Source organism: Moschus berezovskii, chromosome 10 (assembly GCF_049115385.1).
Source record: "Moschus berezovskii isolate FMDL1 chromosome 10, NW_MosBer_1.0, whole genome shotgun sequence".
Lineage (NCBI taxonomy): Eukaryota > Metazoa > Chordata > Mammalia > Artiodactyla > Moschidae > Moschus > Moschus berezovskii.
The window spans coordinates 78,793,491-78,812,618 of record NC_142469.1 but is presented as its reverse complement, the minus strand read 5'-3'; the positions used below and the strand labels follow the sequence as shown (position 1 = coordinate 78,812,618).

The 19,128-nt window shown below is 34.8% G+C and overlaps 1 protein-coding gene across 12 annotated transcripts in view; it reads right to left on the bottom strand.

Annotated features, from left to right (window-relative positions):
• EYA4 (EYA transcriptional coactivator and phosphatase 4) overlaps positions 1-19,128 on the bottom strand; it is a 383,860-nt gene that overhangs the window by 58,954 nt on the left and 305,778 nt on the right. For 7 of the 12 annotated variants that reach the window (XM_055432873.2, XM_055432871.2, XM_055432870.2 and 4 more), the window contains 6 exons: positions 18,326-18,450; positions 16,432-16,500; positions 8,623-8,715; positions 3,529-3,595; positions 2,177-2,319; positions 1,860-2,003 (listed from right to left, as the gene is read on the bottom strand). In XM_055432873.2, coding sequence (XP_055288848.1) covers positions 1,860-2,003; positions 2,177-2,319; positions 3,529-3,595; positions 8,623-8,715; positions 16,432-16,500; positions 18,326-18,450 — 641 coding nt within the window. The remainder of the gene's footprint in view (positions 1-1,859; positions 2,004-2,176; positions 2,320-3,528; positions 3,596-8,622; positions 8,716-16,431; positions 16,501-18,325; positions 18,451-19,128) is intronic. The other 5 variants (XM_055432876.2, XM_055432879.2, XM_055432878.2 and 2 more) reach the window with 2 other exon arrangements.

Here is a 19,128-nt window from a genome sequence, read left to right as displayed (position 1 = left end):
TTCAAGGGCCAATGTCTCCCTGTACAGAAGTACTCAAAGAATAAAACAGCAATAGTGAGACTACTTCCAGGAAACAACTGCAACTTTCCAATGGTCATATCAACTGCTGCTGCTGCTAAGTCGCTTCAGTCGTGTCTGACTCTGTGCAACCCCATAGACAGAAGCCCACCAGGCACCCCCGTCCCTGGGATTCTCCAGGCAAGAACACTGGAGTGGGTTGCCATTTCCTTCTCCAACGCATGAAAGTGAAAAGTGAAAGTGAAGTCGCTCAGTCGTGTCCAACTCTTCGCGACACCATGGACTGCAGCCTACCAGGCTCCTCTGCCTATGGATTTTCCAGGCAAGAGTACTGGAGTGGGTTGCCATTGCTTTTTCTGCATATCAACTGCATATACATACAAAAACTATTCAAGTTTAAACAATTGGCTGAGGCTAGTTTAGGAAATAAACATACAGAATCCGTTTAGAAATGAGGCTTTCAGCATCCCATCTTTTTGTTCCTTTATGTCCTTTCCTTAGAACAAAAAAGCTGTAGGCTAGGGCTCAGACCTAAGGAAGAACTGTTTATACCGCAATCATCTAAGATTCGATAACCTAAAATTTTATGACAAAGTGAGCAAGTTATTTAGTTATTTGAAATTAGGGCAAAAACAAGCAAACCATCAATCTATAGATTCAAAAAAATATGTTCTCATGGAATGCACTTGTTAAGGAATAAAAGACTATTAAGGCAGCTGATTATTTTTTTATCAACATGTTTTGAATAGCAATAGTATTAGGTAATAATGCAAATTAATGTAGCCTGGAATATCCAATATAAAAGTATTTTGCGAAATTAATGGAAATGTCTCTATGGCCTTTTCCACACTGCCAACTGAAGCTGAGCAGCTCACTGTGGCTGAGGCATGTATGCAAATATTTATCTACCAACATTATAAGGAAAAAGGACACCTGTCATTTCAGCCAAAAAAGGCCTAAGTAATTATTTCATTTTAGTCAATCAACCAAAATGCCAATATTAGTTCATTTGAATAATGTTCATATAGCCCCCAAACTATGACTAATCATTAGAAAAAAATGACAGGTTAAAAAGTAAGCTTTTAATGTTTTTACCATGTCACTAAATTATTTTCTGCAATTATTATACAATGTTCAAAAATAATTTTTAATCGGGGACAGAAACAAAAAGAAAAATTAAATAATGATCATATATGGAGAAAAAAGTTTTAAGAGGGGAGGTACAAATGATTTAAATATTCCTATTTAAGAAATATAGTACTAACTGCTGCTGCTGCTAAGTCACTTCAGTCGTGTCCGACTCTGTGTGACCTCATAGACGGAAGCCCACCAGGGTCCCCCGTCCCTGGGATTCTCCAAACAAGAATACAAGGGGGAGGTATTTTAAAAACAAATAAAAAAAGAAATCCTCAATCATTCAACAGTAAATATAGGACTTAGAAAAGTGCTAACTCAATTTTAAATTAAATCAAAACAGCATTACATACATAAGGAATCCTGACAAGAAAATGCTGGATTTTGTCATGAATCTTTGAAATCCCTTAAGTAGATGCCAAACATGTGACTGGTGTGGTGACTGGCTTGGAGGTTGCTTTGCTTGGACTTAGTTTCCTGCCAATTTTATGCAACTTAAGCTTAAGTATTTAAATTTAATATGGGTCATGTTTCTTGATGTATGTTGAGCTCTTTTCATCATGTTCCCTCTTAGTTATCTTTTCCAATGATATCGTCTGAGCAGTGGTAGCGTTTAATACTGTCTTCATGACTATATATTCTGAAGCCAAGGAGTCTCATTCAAAGAATTCTTTCTCATTTAACATGTCTCCTGGGTGGCTGCTTACCTGGCATCTGGTAAGAATAAGGTGTCTGGCCTGGCTGTGGGGTAGAGAAGCCTGGGCTGTAACTGAGGCACCCACTCTGTAATGGGGACTGAGTTTGTGAGAGTCCACTCTCTGTCTTGATGCCTGGTAACATCACGCCCAGATCTGTTTGGAAAGTGCAGGTGTAAACCATTTCATTAGTAAAATGATCATACTATAACATGACTTGCAACTTATATTAGAATATAAGAGTCTATATAAGAATATTAGAATATACAACTAATAGCCAGCAGGATTACCTGCTTGTAACCAAAGAAGGAGAAGAAGAAGCGAAATACCGTAAGTGGGCAGGCTGTAGGGCTGTCCTGTCTGTGAGTAGGCAGTGTAGACGGCTGGCTGCTGCATCCCCGAATACTGAGTCTGGCCTGCATAGGCGGACATTGTTTGAGCTGCTGGTGTAGAAAGAATGTGTGGATAGGGCCTAAATATCAGAAAAATAGCATTACTGTGGCAACAAAGACTGCATATTATTTCAGACAGCTTAGATTCAGTGAAACCTGATAATAGCCAGGAAGTAATCCTCTTCTTTTTCCACAATATCATTTTAACAATATAGAAAAGGACAAGAGTCTGAATGTCAGGAGACCCGGCTCTGCTATAACCCAGTCTCAATACCTTGGACAAATAAACTTCCTAAGGCTATACCTCACCTGTGAAAAGAAAACTTTGGTTTAGATATCATCCTGAAAATCTCTTCCAGGTCTATATTGCTTACATCCGAAATAGCATTCCAACTGATATGTAGATGAAGAAAGTGGAGTCCAGGTCAGTTAATTAATTTATTAACTCATGAGCATTATTTCCTGTTACCATGCATGACCCAATGCCATGTAATGACTACAAAAGACATTAAAAGCCCTAGGAAGAATTCCCTACAAGAACTAAAAATCTTACCCAAAAAAATTTTTTTAAAAAGTATGCAGCTTCTTGAAATGGAAAGCCATTCCCTTCGTCTTGCCACATCTTATAGAAGGTCCTCAAAATAGATATCCAATCTCTAGCCTATGCTTAAGGATAAACACTGTAGCTGCTGTAGAAAATAACTTTTAAATGTGCATGATCCAGAATCCCAAATCTTGACATATCTCTCTGATGGCAACCAAATTCAGATATACACCCAATATAGTTAAGCTTGAAATGTTTACCACTGTCCTCAAAACGTTGACTACATTAGTTATAAAAGCAATAGTGCATATTTTTCCAAAATGTGTATTACAACTTGAAATCCAATAAAAATATTATAAAGCTGGAACAAATTATGACGTGCTGAGGTTTGAGAAAATGTAATCTTTTCAGATTTTCTTTAAACTAGTAACAGTTTTCAAATTTTTATTAAAAAAATCAGTATATTCTGATCTGTGCTTGATGCTTTCTTCAAAATATATAAATGTTCAAAATTAAAGGAACTGTTTGGACAAAAGTGAATATATTCCTAGATCTGTGAAAGATATTTATTTATAGGTCTAATCTATCTGATGAATCTATACAAGAATCTATCTATTCAACTATCTATAACATTTATATATATAAATATATCCCGATTTAAAGTTACTATATTGTGTAAATATGATTAATCAAGATAATCCCAGAAAATTATTCTAACATATCTGAAAGACTACTGACCACTTACTTGGAAGGATACAGCTGTGGGGAATATTGATGTGCAGATCTGGGGCTGTAGCCACTACTTGTTATTACTGTGAGACACAAAAAATAGAAAAAAGATTGCTTCATAAATATGTTTCATTGGTTTCACTGGAGTAATCAAAACTAATTTAAAGAAATGACCGTGTTAGAGAAGTATTTCAAAAAATTCAGTCATTTTCTAAACAGAAAATTCATTCGTTTTCTAAACAGAAACAGATGCCTAAACATTTTCTTCTAATTAAACTGTTCCATATTTGTTCTAGGAAAGTGACATGATATCTTCTCACAAATCAATCCCCTTCATCATTCTTCCATTTTCTCAAACCAGTGGCATGCTCTTAAATGCATTAATATGCTATGAATAAATATCCTTGATTATAAGTAATTAAGCTTTCATGATATAAAAGTAAACCTTTTCATTTTCAAACTTCATGTTTTAAATTCCAAACACGATGACAAGATAGTGCTCTTCCCCTGCATTTACTCTAATAGAAATACAATAGAAATTAAGAAAAATGTAATGTTTCAACCTTCATTTTCAAGTTATAAAACAATAATGCTTTCTATTTCCTTTCATTTTGTCAATCTGATGAGTAGTTAAAATGCAGAGTCCAAATAATTCTTGTAATAACTGGAATATACACAGAAAGCCTGAGTGACAATGTAACATGAAAAAAAGCAGAACTATGACATCCAGCAGCAATCCTATTTACAAATGTATTTTGAACTCTCACAGACTAGACTTTTTTGAGAAGATTTTAAAGGTGAAAATCAGGTCTTATCAACATTTCAGCCAAACATGCAGTCCCAAATTGGACTATTTCCAAAAGTTTGGAAGTTTCTTTTTCCTTTAACCATCTGCCTTGACTAAGACAGATGTATTGCAAATATATGGACCCTAAAGTGTTAAGGCCGTCCCTTCAGAGCCAATCCATACTGGGCAAGCACACAGAGTGTCTTTATTAGGCCATCTGCTGCTCATTCACTTTTCAAAAAGATTAAAGTAGTATACAATGCAGCGCTGGAATTAGTTTAGCCTAATCAATCATAGTTATACTTCAAAGTACTGTGTCCTTTCTAAGTTGTTCATAATTCTGGATCTAAACTCTCAGAATTGTAAAAGTGACAAATAGGTTTAGGTTGCTAACTATTTTATGAAACATGATATATTTCTATATCCAAATGCTATTAAGTACCCTTGTGATCTATTGCTTCATAAACACATAGAATTTAATGTATTTAAAACGCTATTTGGACTGTAAGCTCAGAGTATGAAGAGTATATTATCGTTTTCATAGCAATAGTGCAGAAAGTACATTTTCAAGAATATTATGGACCAGTTTTGACAATCACTGAATATGATTTGAGGTGTAACGTCTTAAATGTTTTCAGCAACCAAAATTAAAGTGAATTTGCTAGGTATATTTGAAACTATGTGGAGCAATGAGTCATTAATTTTCTACTTGTTTATTAAAAACGTAAAAAAATGTTCAAAACTTTCAAATCAACTCAATGAGAATAAGCCTTTTCTATCACACTAAGGGCACTAAACATACATTGCATAATAGCAACAGTATATACCGCATAGGAAATTCAGTCTGATTCATTAATTAACAATGATTAGCAGAAATATGATTTCAGTTCAGTTCAGTTGCTCAGTTGTATCCGCCTCTTTGCGACCCCGTGAATCACAGCATTAAGTAAGGCTTAATTCCACATTTTCATCTCATTTATAAAACTTCATTGTGGTACATGCAAAACTTAGACTATACTAATCAGTTATTCTCAAGATTGTGAAACACAATGCTTTTCTAAAGTAATATCAAACAATGAAAAGAAATACTTAACTTTTATTGAATTAGCCAAACAAAATTATTTTTTAAAAAGCCTCACATATATGAACACAATTCTGAATATACATGATGCTTCTTCCCTCTAATGAATGAATCTAGACATCATTAGAATAATGTACCCATAGTAGTACAAAGGTTCAACTTTTAAAATTTTATATAATGTCTGTACATTTATTTTCTAAGTAGAAAACAAAACCTGTGACTCAGAAAACTCTTTATATAAAACTTAGAAAATTTATACTTCTTGAGTATACAGTTTACATTTTATTCTAACTAATAAATCTGCAGATAACTAAAAACAATGACAATACTGTATTAAAGTGAGCTGAGATTATGCTGATCAAAGTAAAGACTGTTCCTACACAAAACAGCCTAATCTCTCCAGTATGATTTCCGGAACACCATGTACAAATTTAGGAGACCTTCCTTTTATTCCCTATTGGCATTTAATCAATCAAGAAATGTATGCAAAGCACTTAATGTATTATATTACATTATTTCCTCATATAAAAGTAAGCAAAATTGTCTGTCTTCAGAATGTCTGAAAATTAGGTAAAACATATTTTAATGAATATTATCGGATTCTCACAAGGTGGTATCAAGCAATCTTAAGGTTTTATCCTTATTACTGTAATACCTTAGATCACTGCCTCTCTAGGGGATGAGAGATGAGAGATGAGTAGGGGGATGGGTGGAAATTTTGCCTGCCAGGGAGCATTAAAAATGCCAGGAGACGTGGTAAGCTGTTAAAACGGAAGGCATGCTACAATTAACTTGGGATAGGTGCCAGAGATACTGATAAACACCTTCTAATGCAGAAGATAGCTCTTCCACAAGAAAAAAAAGACCACGTTTTTAATAGCAGTGCTGTTGAGAATCCCTGACCTAAATCACTCTTTCCAACTGAACTTGACTTCCCAGGTGGAGCAGAGGTAAAGAACCCATCAGCCAATGCAGAAGGCGAAAAATATGTGGGTTCGATCCTTGGGTCAGGAAGATCCCTTGGAGGAGGAAATGGCAAACTTTCCAGGAGTCTTGCCTGGAAAATCCCATGGACAGAGAAGCCTGGCGGGCTACGGTCCACGGAGTTGCAGAGTCAACCATGGCTGAGTGACTAAGCGCGCACGCACACATGCACACACACACAACTGGACTTGGTCCATGGAGCTGGAAATATTCTATATCTGAGTTGTCCAATATGGTAGTCATTAAAAACTATTTATTAAACATACAACTATTAAACAAGCCACTATTTAAAAAAATCCACATACAACTATTAAACACTCAGAATATAATTAATGTGACTAGATTAAAAAATTTTGGTTTTTAACCAAATAGTATTTCATTTAGACTTAAATAGCCACATATGGCCAGTGGCTACTTTTCTGGACAGCCCAACCCCAGATAATTCTTAAAAGAAAACTGAGAAACTATTTGTAAATATAATATGAGTAAATTCCAGACAGCTTGACAGTTCACACATATCTCTTTTTACATCTTTATATTTTCCAATAAACTTTTAAAGAAAGGACTCTTGGACTGACCAGGACATAGTTCTAGACTCATTTATACCAACAGGGAGACCCTGACTGTTTGGTCTTAACCATTTTTAACATCTCTGTGCCTCGATACTCTTGCTTCTTAAAATGGATCATCAGAGACGTCTGCAATTTCTTCTGGAGCTAACATCTTATAATTTTTCATTCAGTTTTCATTAACTTTGTGGTATATTATTTAAGTATGTCAGCAATTATTTAATTTCATTCTTAACCTTAAAAACCATGTTCAGTTTTGCAGAAACTTTACAATAGTTATAGTAAGTTAGTAATACAAATGCTAGGGTAACTTAGTACCTTATCTCCTGAGCAGCAAGAGAATTGCTAGAAAGGATTTGAATTGGGGCACAAGCTTCTCTATGCTGTTGCTGCTGCTGCTAAGTCGCTTCAGTCATGTCCAACTCTGTGCGACCCCATAGATGGCAGCCCACCAGGCTCCTCTGTCCCTGGGATTCTCCAGGCAAGAATACTGGAGTGGGTTGCCATTTCCTTTTCCAATGCACACATGCGTGCTAAGTTGCTTCAGTCATGTCTGACTCTGTGCGATCCCATGGACAGCAGCCCATCAGGCTCCTCTGTCCATGGAATTCTCCAGGCAAGAGTACTGGAGTGGGTTGCCAGTTCCTTCTCCAAAGCTTCTCTATACAAAGTGTATAAATTATATCTTTCTGTTTGGAGTACTAATATTTATGTGATTACATAGCAGCTGTTTCCAATCAGTGTGAACCAATGAAATGGGATCATCTGCATCTATAAAAATCAAATATATGCTATAATGACATTAGAGTTCAAGGCTCTACCTCCACTCTTTTTACATAAGAAGCATACCCACATCAAATTCTTGTATGTGAGAACATGAATAAGTATAAAATACATTAGAGTAGAATAACAGAACCAAGATTTAATATCATGAATACTTTTCTAGGTTTAATGTTCATTTTTCTGCTATACAAATTCCTCCTCAGGTTAAAAAAAGTCCTCTCATCAGATAATCAACCAAATGAAATATTGTATTTGGGAAGGGGGGGGTGGATCTTTAAGTCAACTCAATGCGTGTCCTTTGTGCCCACCTGGGAGTTATCAGGTATTTATATTTAAAGAGGATTGATGTTTAAAGACACACTATTGTTCTCTTTGAAGCATTAGAAGGAAAGTCAGTGCTCTCAGAGACTGGGTTCTAATGCGACCAGCATGTGCTCTCCTGCAGCCCATTAACCTTTAATACTTGTCACTCAGCTGCTTACACAGGAGGGTTTTTTTTTAAACCCAGAGAGGAAACAAGGTTATTTAGAAGGAATCAAATGGATAGTTTTACATCTTGAATGTTGGAGAGAAGGCAGGTTTTAGTCATTTAAATGGGCAAGTTGAAGGAACAAAGTTGACTATTACAACCTAATAATTAAATCAAGCACTGTATGAAATAATTATGAAAGAAGCAAGCTTTGCTTATTTCTAATAAGAAAGTCGGGGCATTGCTTGGTTCTCAACTGCAGATGCAGTAAAATGATTCCAAACGTTATTTCTAAAAACACATCATTTTATGATAATATGTTTTCCCAAAAGTGAATTTATTGCTGAATTTATAAAAATCCAAATTCTCGATTATTCACTAGGACGACGACATGGACCGCAATGTGTACGGAACAAGACACAAGCTTAAGGCTTTACCTGACCCAGTAAAAGTGTCAAGCGCTCCATCTCCAGTCGTGGCTGTGGTTTCACTGCTGTTCAAAGGCTCTGTTTTGACTGCAAGGAGAGACACTACATAGAAGAATAAGTAAATGTGAGTTATATTTCTAACTTTATATCAAAGATGTTGACTGTTCAACTAGGGGCTTTTCTAGCTACCATGGGCATGCAAGAGAAAATCTGAGAAGTCGATGAGGAGAGTTTGTTAATTCAGCTACTAAACGGACATGCATTTATAGAGGATTTAATCTAAAAATCCTCTGTCTAAGCTGTTTCTCTCGAATCTGGCTTTTAAAGGCAGTTAACCTGACACAGTGAAACAGCAGTATACATGTATTTGGATTTTTAACTCACCTAAGCACACTCTGATATTATAGTCAAATGGTGGAAGAAAGGAATCATCAGTCAGTCTTTAGCACACTGAATCCAAATCATAACAGAGATTTACTGCTTGTATTTTATTCTTCCCAAGAAGACATTAAAAGAAAAGACTGCTTAAGAACAATGGTGGCATATGCATAAACAGAAACCTGGGTGTGTATTCATATAGTGGGTGGAAAATGAGGCACTCAATAAATTTCTGCTCTACAAAAGACAAAAGAGCCATAAGGTATTGGTTTTTTTTTATTCTAATAGTATAATGATCTTTAATACATTATAGAGACAAGCATAGGAGATGGTTTTTACAGCAGGAAGTACAGCTTTGAAAACTCTATTATTTCTCCTTTGAGGTGGTATATCTTGGCAAAATCCTCATTGGTAATGATGTAGCCACTGAGGTACACAATACTGTCATTATTAGATGCAACGACTTTGGCGGGGGCTACGCAAAAGCCTCCACCTATTTTGTCACACCATATTTTCCCTTTGTGGGCAAAGCTCCATATATCACAGCAGCCAGGGAATACACTAAATTATTTTCTACTTGACACCTCTTATGTTTCCTACTCATAAATGGAATGATACAGTTAAAAACCTCAGAAGCAAGCAGAGGACTATAAAGTAAGCTGAAGACTAGCCAACTATGGACAAATATGGCCGAAAGAATAGTGGGCTAAGAGCACACCCACCAACCAAGCAAGTCAGCGTTACTCTGTTAGAAAAGCAATTAATGATGGAGAAACATGCAGTAATGACTAGGTTCACTTTTCACACGAACGGAATCGGCTGCACCCTCCCTCAGTGAGCTCTGGTGTTAATTTAGCATCCGTGATTTAACTGTGTCATGAAGATTCGCTGGAAGATTCAAACTGCAAAGGTTGGAAAGAATCCAAACTCTAAAGCATACTGCCTCACAGGCAGCACTAACTAACCAAGAATTCCTTTCATCTGTATAGAGATGATCCAGAGCAGGGTGTAGAAAGGTGTAACAGCTACTCTCAATGATGCAATGTCCTCATCTGACTTTTGACATATGACAGAAAGGAACCTTCCAAAGCGGCCAGCAAAACTAAGGCAAGAGACAGTTTCTCAGAACTTCCAAATTCCAATTGTGGCTAAATTCCCATGTAAATATGTCTAAATCTATAAATGACATTTGTAAATTAGGTTTATTAATACTAAAGGTAATCTATATTGCACTTGTGAACCACGGAGTGTGCAGCAAAATGTCTGAAAACATCCCCAAGCTAGACATGAGGTTTTAGTTCTGTTACTTTGAATCCCGACTTTGAGGTCTGATTTCAAAAACTTAGTATTGGTGTTGATTATAATCTCCTCAATTTGAACATTTCAGGTGGTCAAAAAGAGAAGGAAGGAAAGCTAGAAAATGAATGCAACCAGGTTGCATTCATTATCCTGGAAACATTTCTTATTAAAATTTTAAAGGTCTGCTGTTAGTCAAAGAGAAAGGAGGTTCATTTAACTGAAAAGAGGCATCTCTATAAAGAATATAAAGAGAAGCATACACACCAAGATGTGTTCAGTGTACCAGAATGTAGGGATTTAAAATAATAGCTAAGTGGATGCTAACATTTGGGGGAAAACAGTGCACATTAATGTAAACTTATTTTTCATATGTGGTAAGAGTTGAATAATAGGGAAATGGGAAAGAATGAATCATGCTGCTTACAGAAAATCACTTATGCTCACAGGAGGCCAGCATCAACAAACATCTTTTGAGTAAGATGCAATATTTTGATTTTTATAGAGAAAGTAAATAATATTAAGTAATAATATTTTTTCTCAGGAAAAGAAAACTTAGAAGTGAAATAGACATTATATGATTAGCTGATTTATTAAAGATGGTAAAATACAAAGAAGTGTCTAAAATGATAATCACAAAGTCTGATAAATGAAAGATATTTTCATTAAAAATCTGAATATATTTGAAATATATTTCATTTTCTTTTGTCTTGCTTTTATTTCTACACTTTAAATGAGATATACCATATACTTTTCTAGAGGCAGGAAACTGTTAATATATGCAAGACACTATTAGAAAGATGTTCATCAATGAAACAAGTCTAGTTCTATGCATCTATTTTCTAAAACTTATAAAAATCCTCATTCCAAAAGTTTATGGTGTGTATTCACTGTCATATTCAAATGTATTTTTTTTTTTACTGTATTCTATTTTTCTTAACACAGAAATTAAACAGGGCTTTTAACTTTTTTTCAGGACAATGTCCAATATGATTACAGTACAAGCTATAAAACAGAAATAATAAGGTTCTATTGAAGAAAAGCATCTTCTTTATCACTAAAACTCAAACTTACAAAATAAACATTTTGATTTAAAAAGCAGCAGTCATATTTTAGTGCTTAGGTTAGAGAGTTTTGTGGTTTTATTCTTCTACATGCTCCATATATGTGGTTCAAGGGTTCATTTCCCAAAAGGTGAGATGAAAAAACTACATACATGTAGCGTTGTATACAGAAACATTATTTCAAAAAATGACTGTATTGCCAGGCACCCTCTACACTAGTTATCCACTTGCAACTTAGATGTTTTTCATAAAGCCAAATACTAAAAAAAAAGTCAAAGTAATTTTATTATACTGATAAAATTTAATTTTATTTTTAACTTTTAAAAATAATTGATTTCTATGGACTAAATCAAAATTGCATGTGATTATTGTCACGTGTCAGCTATGGCTACTGAATCACTGATTTTCTCTCTTTACATCCCAACCTCTTCCATAACCTGATGCAAGTACTTTCAAAGCAAACTTACTCTTGTCACCTCAGATTATCTTCAGAATTCAAGTACAAAATTAATATATATTAATTATTTTTAGGGGGAGTCTATTATCGTAACTCAAGGCTCATGTTCATTTGTTACAATGTAAGGCTTAATTAATCCTTGAAACAGAGGTGACCCAAGTAATTTACATTTCACATGTTATCCTCAGAAATCTGTGTTTAAACTGGACCACAAAATATTGCATAGCTACCTCTGATAATTTAGATTCAGGAAAGAATTTCAGGAAAAGTTAGTTCAAGAAGGATAAAATTTACAACTCAACAGGGGGGAAAGAAGTGTTGCCTACCAGTTTTATGATTTATGTTTTTCTAAATCAATTTTTTCATTTCAAAACCTGCAAGCATCAAGTGTCTTTCATTTTAAATATCCATAAAGTATTTAGCTTTGTAAAATGATTTGATGATGCTTACAATTTATGGCTTTCATTCCAAAAAGAAAATCTAAAAGAGCAGAGCCACAGCAGTAGGTGGTTCTACTGCACAGACATATAATATTCAGAAACAAATTCATCCCATGTGAGTCAATCATCTATATACTAAAAATTCTAGGAGATCCTTTTGTATGCTATATAGATTTCAAATATAGAAAATACCATAAACCTGATCAGAATGTTTGATCCCGGTTCCCCCAAATCTTCTCTTTGAAGTATTTTCTTAATCTCCATGTAGAATCAAATATTCCCTCCCTCTGCTGTGCACCCACCTTGAACACATTATGCACTCATTATTTTCAGTTCTGTTTCCCTCTGCTAGACTTTTGGTCCCTTGATGGCCAGTATCATGTTCTATAGGTCACTGGGTTCCCATTTCCTAGCACAGAGCCTGGCATAGAACAGGAACTTGATATATTTTAAGTGAGAAAGTGAAAATTCACATTTAGACCATATCCTAAGAACTTCCAATGAATGTGAGTATTTTGCCTATAAAGTACAGCTAATCATGTATCTTAACACTATTAGGCAAATTAGAATCTTATATATGGAAGTAACTTTTCACATGATTGGCATGCATTTACACACCTGTATATGCAAACACATGAAGCATGACACATGAAGTAACATACATGAATCTATATCGGGATCAGCAAACTACACTTTACATGCCAAATCTACCCCATGGCTTGTTTTGTATACCCTGTGAGCTAAGAATGATCCTTACATTTTAAAATAGTTGAAAAATATAAAAAAGGAATAATATTTTGTGATATATGACAATTCTATGAATTTCAGATTTCAGTGTTCATAGATCAAGTTTTATTTGAATATGGTCAAGGTCAGTTGTTTACATATTGTCTATGGCTGCTTTTGTGCAATGAAAGCAGAGTTGAAGAGTTTCAACAGAGACCATATGGCCTGCAAAGCTGAAAATATTCACTATTTGACTATTTACAGAAAAAGTTTGTTGACCACTGATCTATACGCCAAGATATGATTATATTCACTCTATTTTTATTGACAGTTCTTCATTTTAAAAATTTAACAAGTGACAAAGATTTGAAAGGAAAATCTAGGTTCCAGTATAAATCTGCAGATGTTATTATATAATTAGGATTAAGGTGATGAACCCTTATGAATTAAGGAGTAATATATTTATACAGCACCAAGGTAGTATGGTGGTATATTAAGGTGATACTATTAGTAGTCATATTAATAAAAACTATTAAAATTATCTTTTTGAAAATCTAGAGTTAATGGAAAGATTTTGAAAATCCACTAAATTAGCTTTTACCTTTTGTTTTATTATAATAATTTTATAAAGTAATCTAATTCCATCAGTAAAATCCAGAATTATAAATAAAATAGTTTAATCTCAATGGGAAATGTGCATCACATGCTTAGCTATGTTACAAATACATGGCATAAAGAGTCATTAAAATTCTATTTCATATCATTATGCCACCAAGATACAATAAACTATATTATGTAATTAAAATTTATAAATAAATTATATTGTCATTAATGATATATACAAATAAATTAAATTTATAAAGTATACATTTATAAATAAATAAATAAAATTATATTATCATTAATAAAGTATACTTAACGTTTAATTACTAAAAGTTTGCCTCTGTGGCCAGTGTACATGTTTTAAATGAAGAAAATGTATTATTTGACCAAACATTGGACAGTCTTTTAACACACTGCATGTTTCCATTTTCCTTAAAAACTATTGCCTAATTATCAATGAATTATTAATTAAGGAAAAGAGATTATACTGATTTGTGTGTGTGCATGCTCAGTCGTGTCTGACTCTTTGCAACCCCATGGACTGTAGCCCACCAGGCTCCTCTGTCCATGGAATTTTCCAGGCAAGAATACTGGAGTGGGTTGCTATTTCCTCCTCCAGGAGATTTTCACAACCCAGGGATCGAACCCATGTGTCCCGTGTTTCCTGCATTGGCAGGCAGATTCTTTTACTACTGAGCCACCTGGGAAGCTGGTTTATATTACCAAAAATTTACATACATTATATAATTTAAAACAAAAGCATTGCCAGTGAAGTATTACTTGCTTCCTTTTTATATAAAAGAATCAAAACTCAGAGAGGTTAAGCAACTTGTCTAAGAAGACACAGCTGGTAATTACCATGTTTCACATCCATAGTCCTCTTGACACAGAAATCCTGGTTTTTCCCGTATGGTCACATAACTCTTAAATATTAATACAAAGAACCAGGAAAACTTGACGTTTTACGCTTAGAAAAATGTTTCTGTTGGAAATTAGATGTAAGTTACTAAATATTGATTATATATATTCACTATTGTAAAGTTGTATGCGTTATGTTAATAGTTTAGAATAGAATAACAGCTAAGTATGATTTTAAAATCTTAAATGTTTATGAAATCATCAAAATTAGAATATTTTGTTACATGATGACTTAATGAAATTTAAATTTCAGAGTCGATAAATTAAGTTTTATTGGAACCTGACCACTCTTGTTCATTTCTATAGTGCCTATTGCTACTTCATGAGTTTGGGTGAACTCCGGGAGTTGGTGATGGACAGGGAGGCCTGACGTGCTGTGATTCATGGGGTCGCGGAGAGTCGGACACGACTGAGTGACTGAACTGAACTGAACTGATTGCTACTTCTGAGGTACAATGATGGAGTTGCATAGTTGAGACAGAGACAGCACGGTCTGCAAAGCCTAAAACATTTCCTGTCTGGCTCTTTACAGGAAAAAACCCTTGAGTTATTATTAAGAGGAACTAAATTCTGGCAACATATTTTTACATATGAAAAGTATATTTTAAGTGTGGAATTGAAAAAAAAGAAACTAAAATTATAAAAATTTAAATAATGGGCATAACGGAGTTCTCTTCATTCACTGATCATATATTTAATTTAATCTACATACAGCAAGGTCCAGGCAAACTGTGGCTGTTCCAGCTGCTTGCTTGTAATGCACATTTCTAACACGTCCTGAGCTCTTCTTTTTAATCCTAGAATTGGGTGATTCCACAGAAGTTTTATATGGTTTTAATTTTTAAATTTTGATAGTGTATTAACCTTTGGTTTGGGAGAAAGTGTATTCTATTGGTGGTTGTTAAGTCACTAAGTCATGTCTGACTCTTTGTGACCCTATGGACTGCAGCCCACCAAGCTTCCTCTGTCCATGGAATTCCCCAGGCAAGAATATTAGAGTGGAATGCCATTTCCTTCTCCACAGGATCTTCCCGATCCAGGGATCAAACACGTCACTTGCATTGCAGGCAGATTCTTTACCAACTGAGCCATCAGAGAAACCCGTATTTATATCATATATATGTAAATATATATGACTGTAGCTAACATCTATAGTTCAAAACATCTTGAGACAATTTATAATTTTAAAAATACAGCTTTCATTACTGTTAATTTTTTAAATGGTAAGTTTTAAAAGTTAATATTACTTTAAGCATTTTAATCGTAATGTTTATTAAAGTCTACAAAATACAAAATATCTTTCTGCCATGCTATGAATTTAATTTATGAAAGTCTATAGGCTTCCCAGGTGGCTCTGTGGGTAAAGAATCCTCCTGCAATGCAGGAGACACAGGAGACATGGGTTTGATCTCTGGGTTGGGAAGATCCCCTGGTGGAGGAAATGGCAACCCATTCCAGTATTCTTGCCTGGAGGATCCCATGGACAGAGGAGACTGGAGGGCTACAGTCCACAGGGTCGCAAAGAGTCAGACACCACTGAGGCAACTGAGCATACACACTCATAGGCTATGGAGACTGAATTTATACATAGGCACAATCTGCTTCAACTGCTCTCATTAATGCGACAGTTGTGCTGAATTCTTACCATTTAATAAATGGATAGGTAGTTAGAAAAGTAATAGATGCAGCCATTTGTGCAAAATTATGAAAAACCTAAGAAAAGAACACTACTGACCCAATGTTAAAATGCTAGTTGATATGAAAAACGTAGCCAACTGTTATCAATAAACAACTAAAAGGTGTGTTCATGTCTCCTTTTCCTTTTATAAGAACTGAATACAGAAAAGAGAGTGCAAACAGAAACAGCAACAGGAAGCAAACCAGAAGGGCAAATCCACACATCCAAACGCATGCAGTGTACCATTATCTCTCATACTTGTTGCCGAGGAGGGGGTGTTGCAACTCAGCAACCAGTCTGCAGTGTTTAAAACAGTCATGTTGTCCCCTGAGAACAGGAACAGCATAAGGGTTCATTGTCTGAATGCCTGCTCAGTGTACGAGGATAGTCATCAACTGCACTGATGTTTGTACTGCTTTCTGGCCCTCTTGCCAAAATTACAACTGCATGGTATGATTTTTACATTTTAGTTTATCAGTTCTGTTTAGTTCAGTTAAATAAATATATATATAACAATGATTAGTGACCTTCAAGGTCTGATTTCAGAATGCATGGGGTTTTTAAAAATCTATTATTTACATCCAAGTTAAGGTTTAAATATAAATGTTCTTATCCCACAAGTTATCACTAAACAATCCTATAAATTTTGCAATCCTACAATTAATTAGCTGAAATTATAGATGCATGTTTAGAGACAGATAAACACTATAAACAGGGAAAATGTTAATTTACAAAGGGTTTTGGGTAAAAAAATTATTAAATACAGGCAAGTTGCAATCCACACAACTCTACAAAGAAAATTTTAGAGTTCACAGTTATTCTCAAGTAAGTGTAAGGAGGTGTATAAATTTCATAAATTTAAAAGAAAATATGATGTGGCAAATGCTTTGCTAATATCCAATAACATGAACAGCTTATAAATTAAAATAATTTTCAAATAATCTTTCACTCATTAATGAAAACAACTAAATCTACAAAACTTCAAAAGAACTGTGAATAATTTAAAATGCAGCTTATATATATGTATATATGTGCATATATATGTATAGTGTTAGTCGCTCAGTTGTGTCCATTTCTTTGGAACCCTGTGGACTGTAGCTGTCAGGCTCATCGTCTATTGGGATTCTCCAGGCAAGAAGACTAGAGCGTATTGCCATTCCCTTCTCCAGGGGATCTTCCCCATCCAGGGATCAAACCCGGGTCTCCTGCATTGCAGGCAGATTCTTTACCATCTGAGCCACCAGGGAAGCCCATATATATGTATAAGTGAAGTCGCTCAGTCGTGTCCGACTCTTCGTAACCCCATGGACTGTAGCCTACCACACTCCTCCGTCCATGGGATTTTCCAGGCAAGAGTACTGGAGTGGGTTGCCATTTCCTTCTCCAGAGGATCTTCCCAACCCAGGGATCGAACATGGGTCTCCCACATTGTAGGCAGACGCTTTATCATCTGAGCCACCAGGGAAGTCCATATATATGTATAGGCTTTCTAAATATATATATACATATATTCTGATACAAAAATCAGATCACATTTTTTTACAAGTTGAATGTATTTTATAATAGCAATAGGATGGAATATTTAAACAGTTGTTATTGTTGCCATATGCTGTGATATAATTATTAGCTAATCAAATGAGAAGATGTCTGGAAAAAATTTCAATTTCTATTCTAAATACATGTTTGGTATTTCTCTCTTTGAAAAGAAAATGCAGCAGATATGGACACTTTTCGATATTCAAAACCATTTTTAAGAAAAATTTTGGGGCAGTCTTTCTCTTAAAATTCAAAATAAACCCCAAAACTAGCATAATTTGTTTTTTTTGGGGGGGTTGTTAAGATCAGAGCGTAAATCCTTTGGACACATTTTGTACATTAAAAAAAAATGTTTACAAGGGCAAATACAAAAAGAAAGCCTTGCTAAAAGCCTTTAAAATGTTGCTCAGGGCTATCTATTCTTTCTGAATATTTCCAGTTATAGACGAGGAGCAAAAATATCAAGAAATGAACAGAACAACAAATAATCCACTAAGTATATAATACTCTGATGTTATTGTTAATGAGATATTTACTTACTAGCATATCTCTACCATGTAAAATTACAACAAACATTGTAATGTGATTCAGGGTGTCTTCAGGGTTGTACACTTACCTCCTGTCCCATTTGTGGTGACCGAAGTGCTGCTGAGATTAGCTTTCTCCAATTTGGAGCTTCCAGGAGTATCACCACCTCCAACAAGAGGATGAGGACTTGCTAGGTCCTGCATTTCCATAGACCTGTTAGACAGAAATTTGAAAATTTCAGCAGTGATTTCTTTAAAAACTACATAAGTCACTCTACTGATCATGCATGTGATCTCACAATAACAGGAATTGAAACCCATAGCTAAGAATTTTTGGTTAACTAGGTGAACATGGCAGTCCATCAAAAATTAATAAATAATTAAAGCTTCCATGATAGATTTGTTGGTTATTTTTAATAACCGGAAAACAAAAAAACCTCAATCTACAGGAAGGAATGAAGAGTGACAGAAATGTAAATTTAATTAAATACAAAAGATTATCTTATGTTTCTCTTAATTTATCAAAGAGTGAACTGTCCAATTGATAATAGAAGATAAAAGTAAAATATCTGACAACTACAGCATAAAAATAGCTGCCAGGAGTGGGACTGGGCAGAGATGAATAGCAGAGCATAGAGAATTTTCAGGACAGCGAAAATAACTCTGTATGATATTGTAATGAAAGATGTTATGTCATTGTACAATATTCAAACCCACTGAATATACAAAACCAAGAGTTAACCCCACGGTAAACTATGTACAATGTAGGTTCATCCTTGGTAACAAATGCACCACCCTGGCTGGAATGGTAACAGGAGAGGTTACACATGTGTAGGGTAAGAAGTAGATGGGAAGTCTTTGTACCTATTTCTGAATTTTGCTGTAAATGTTA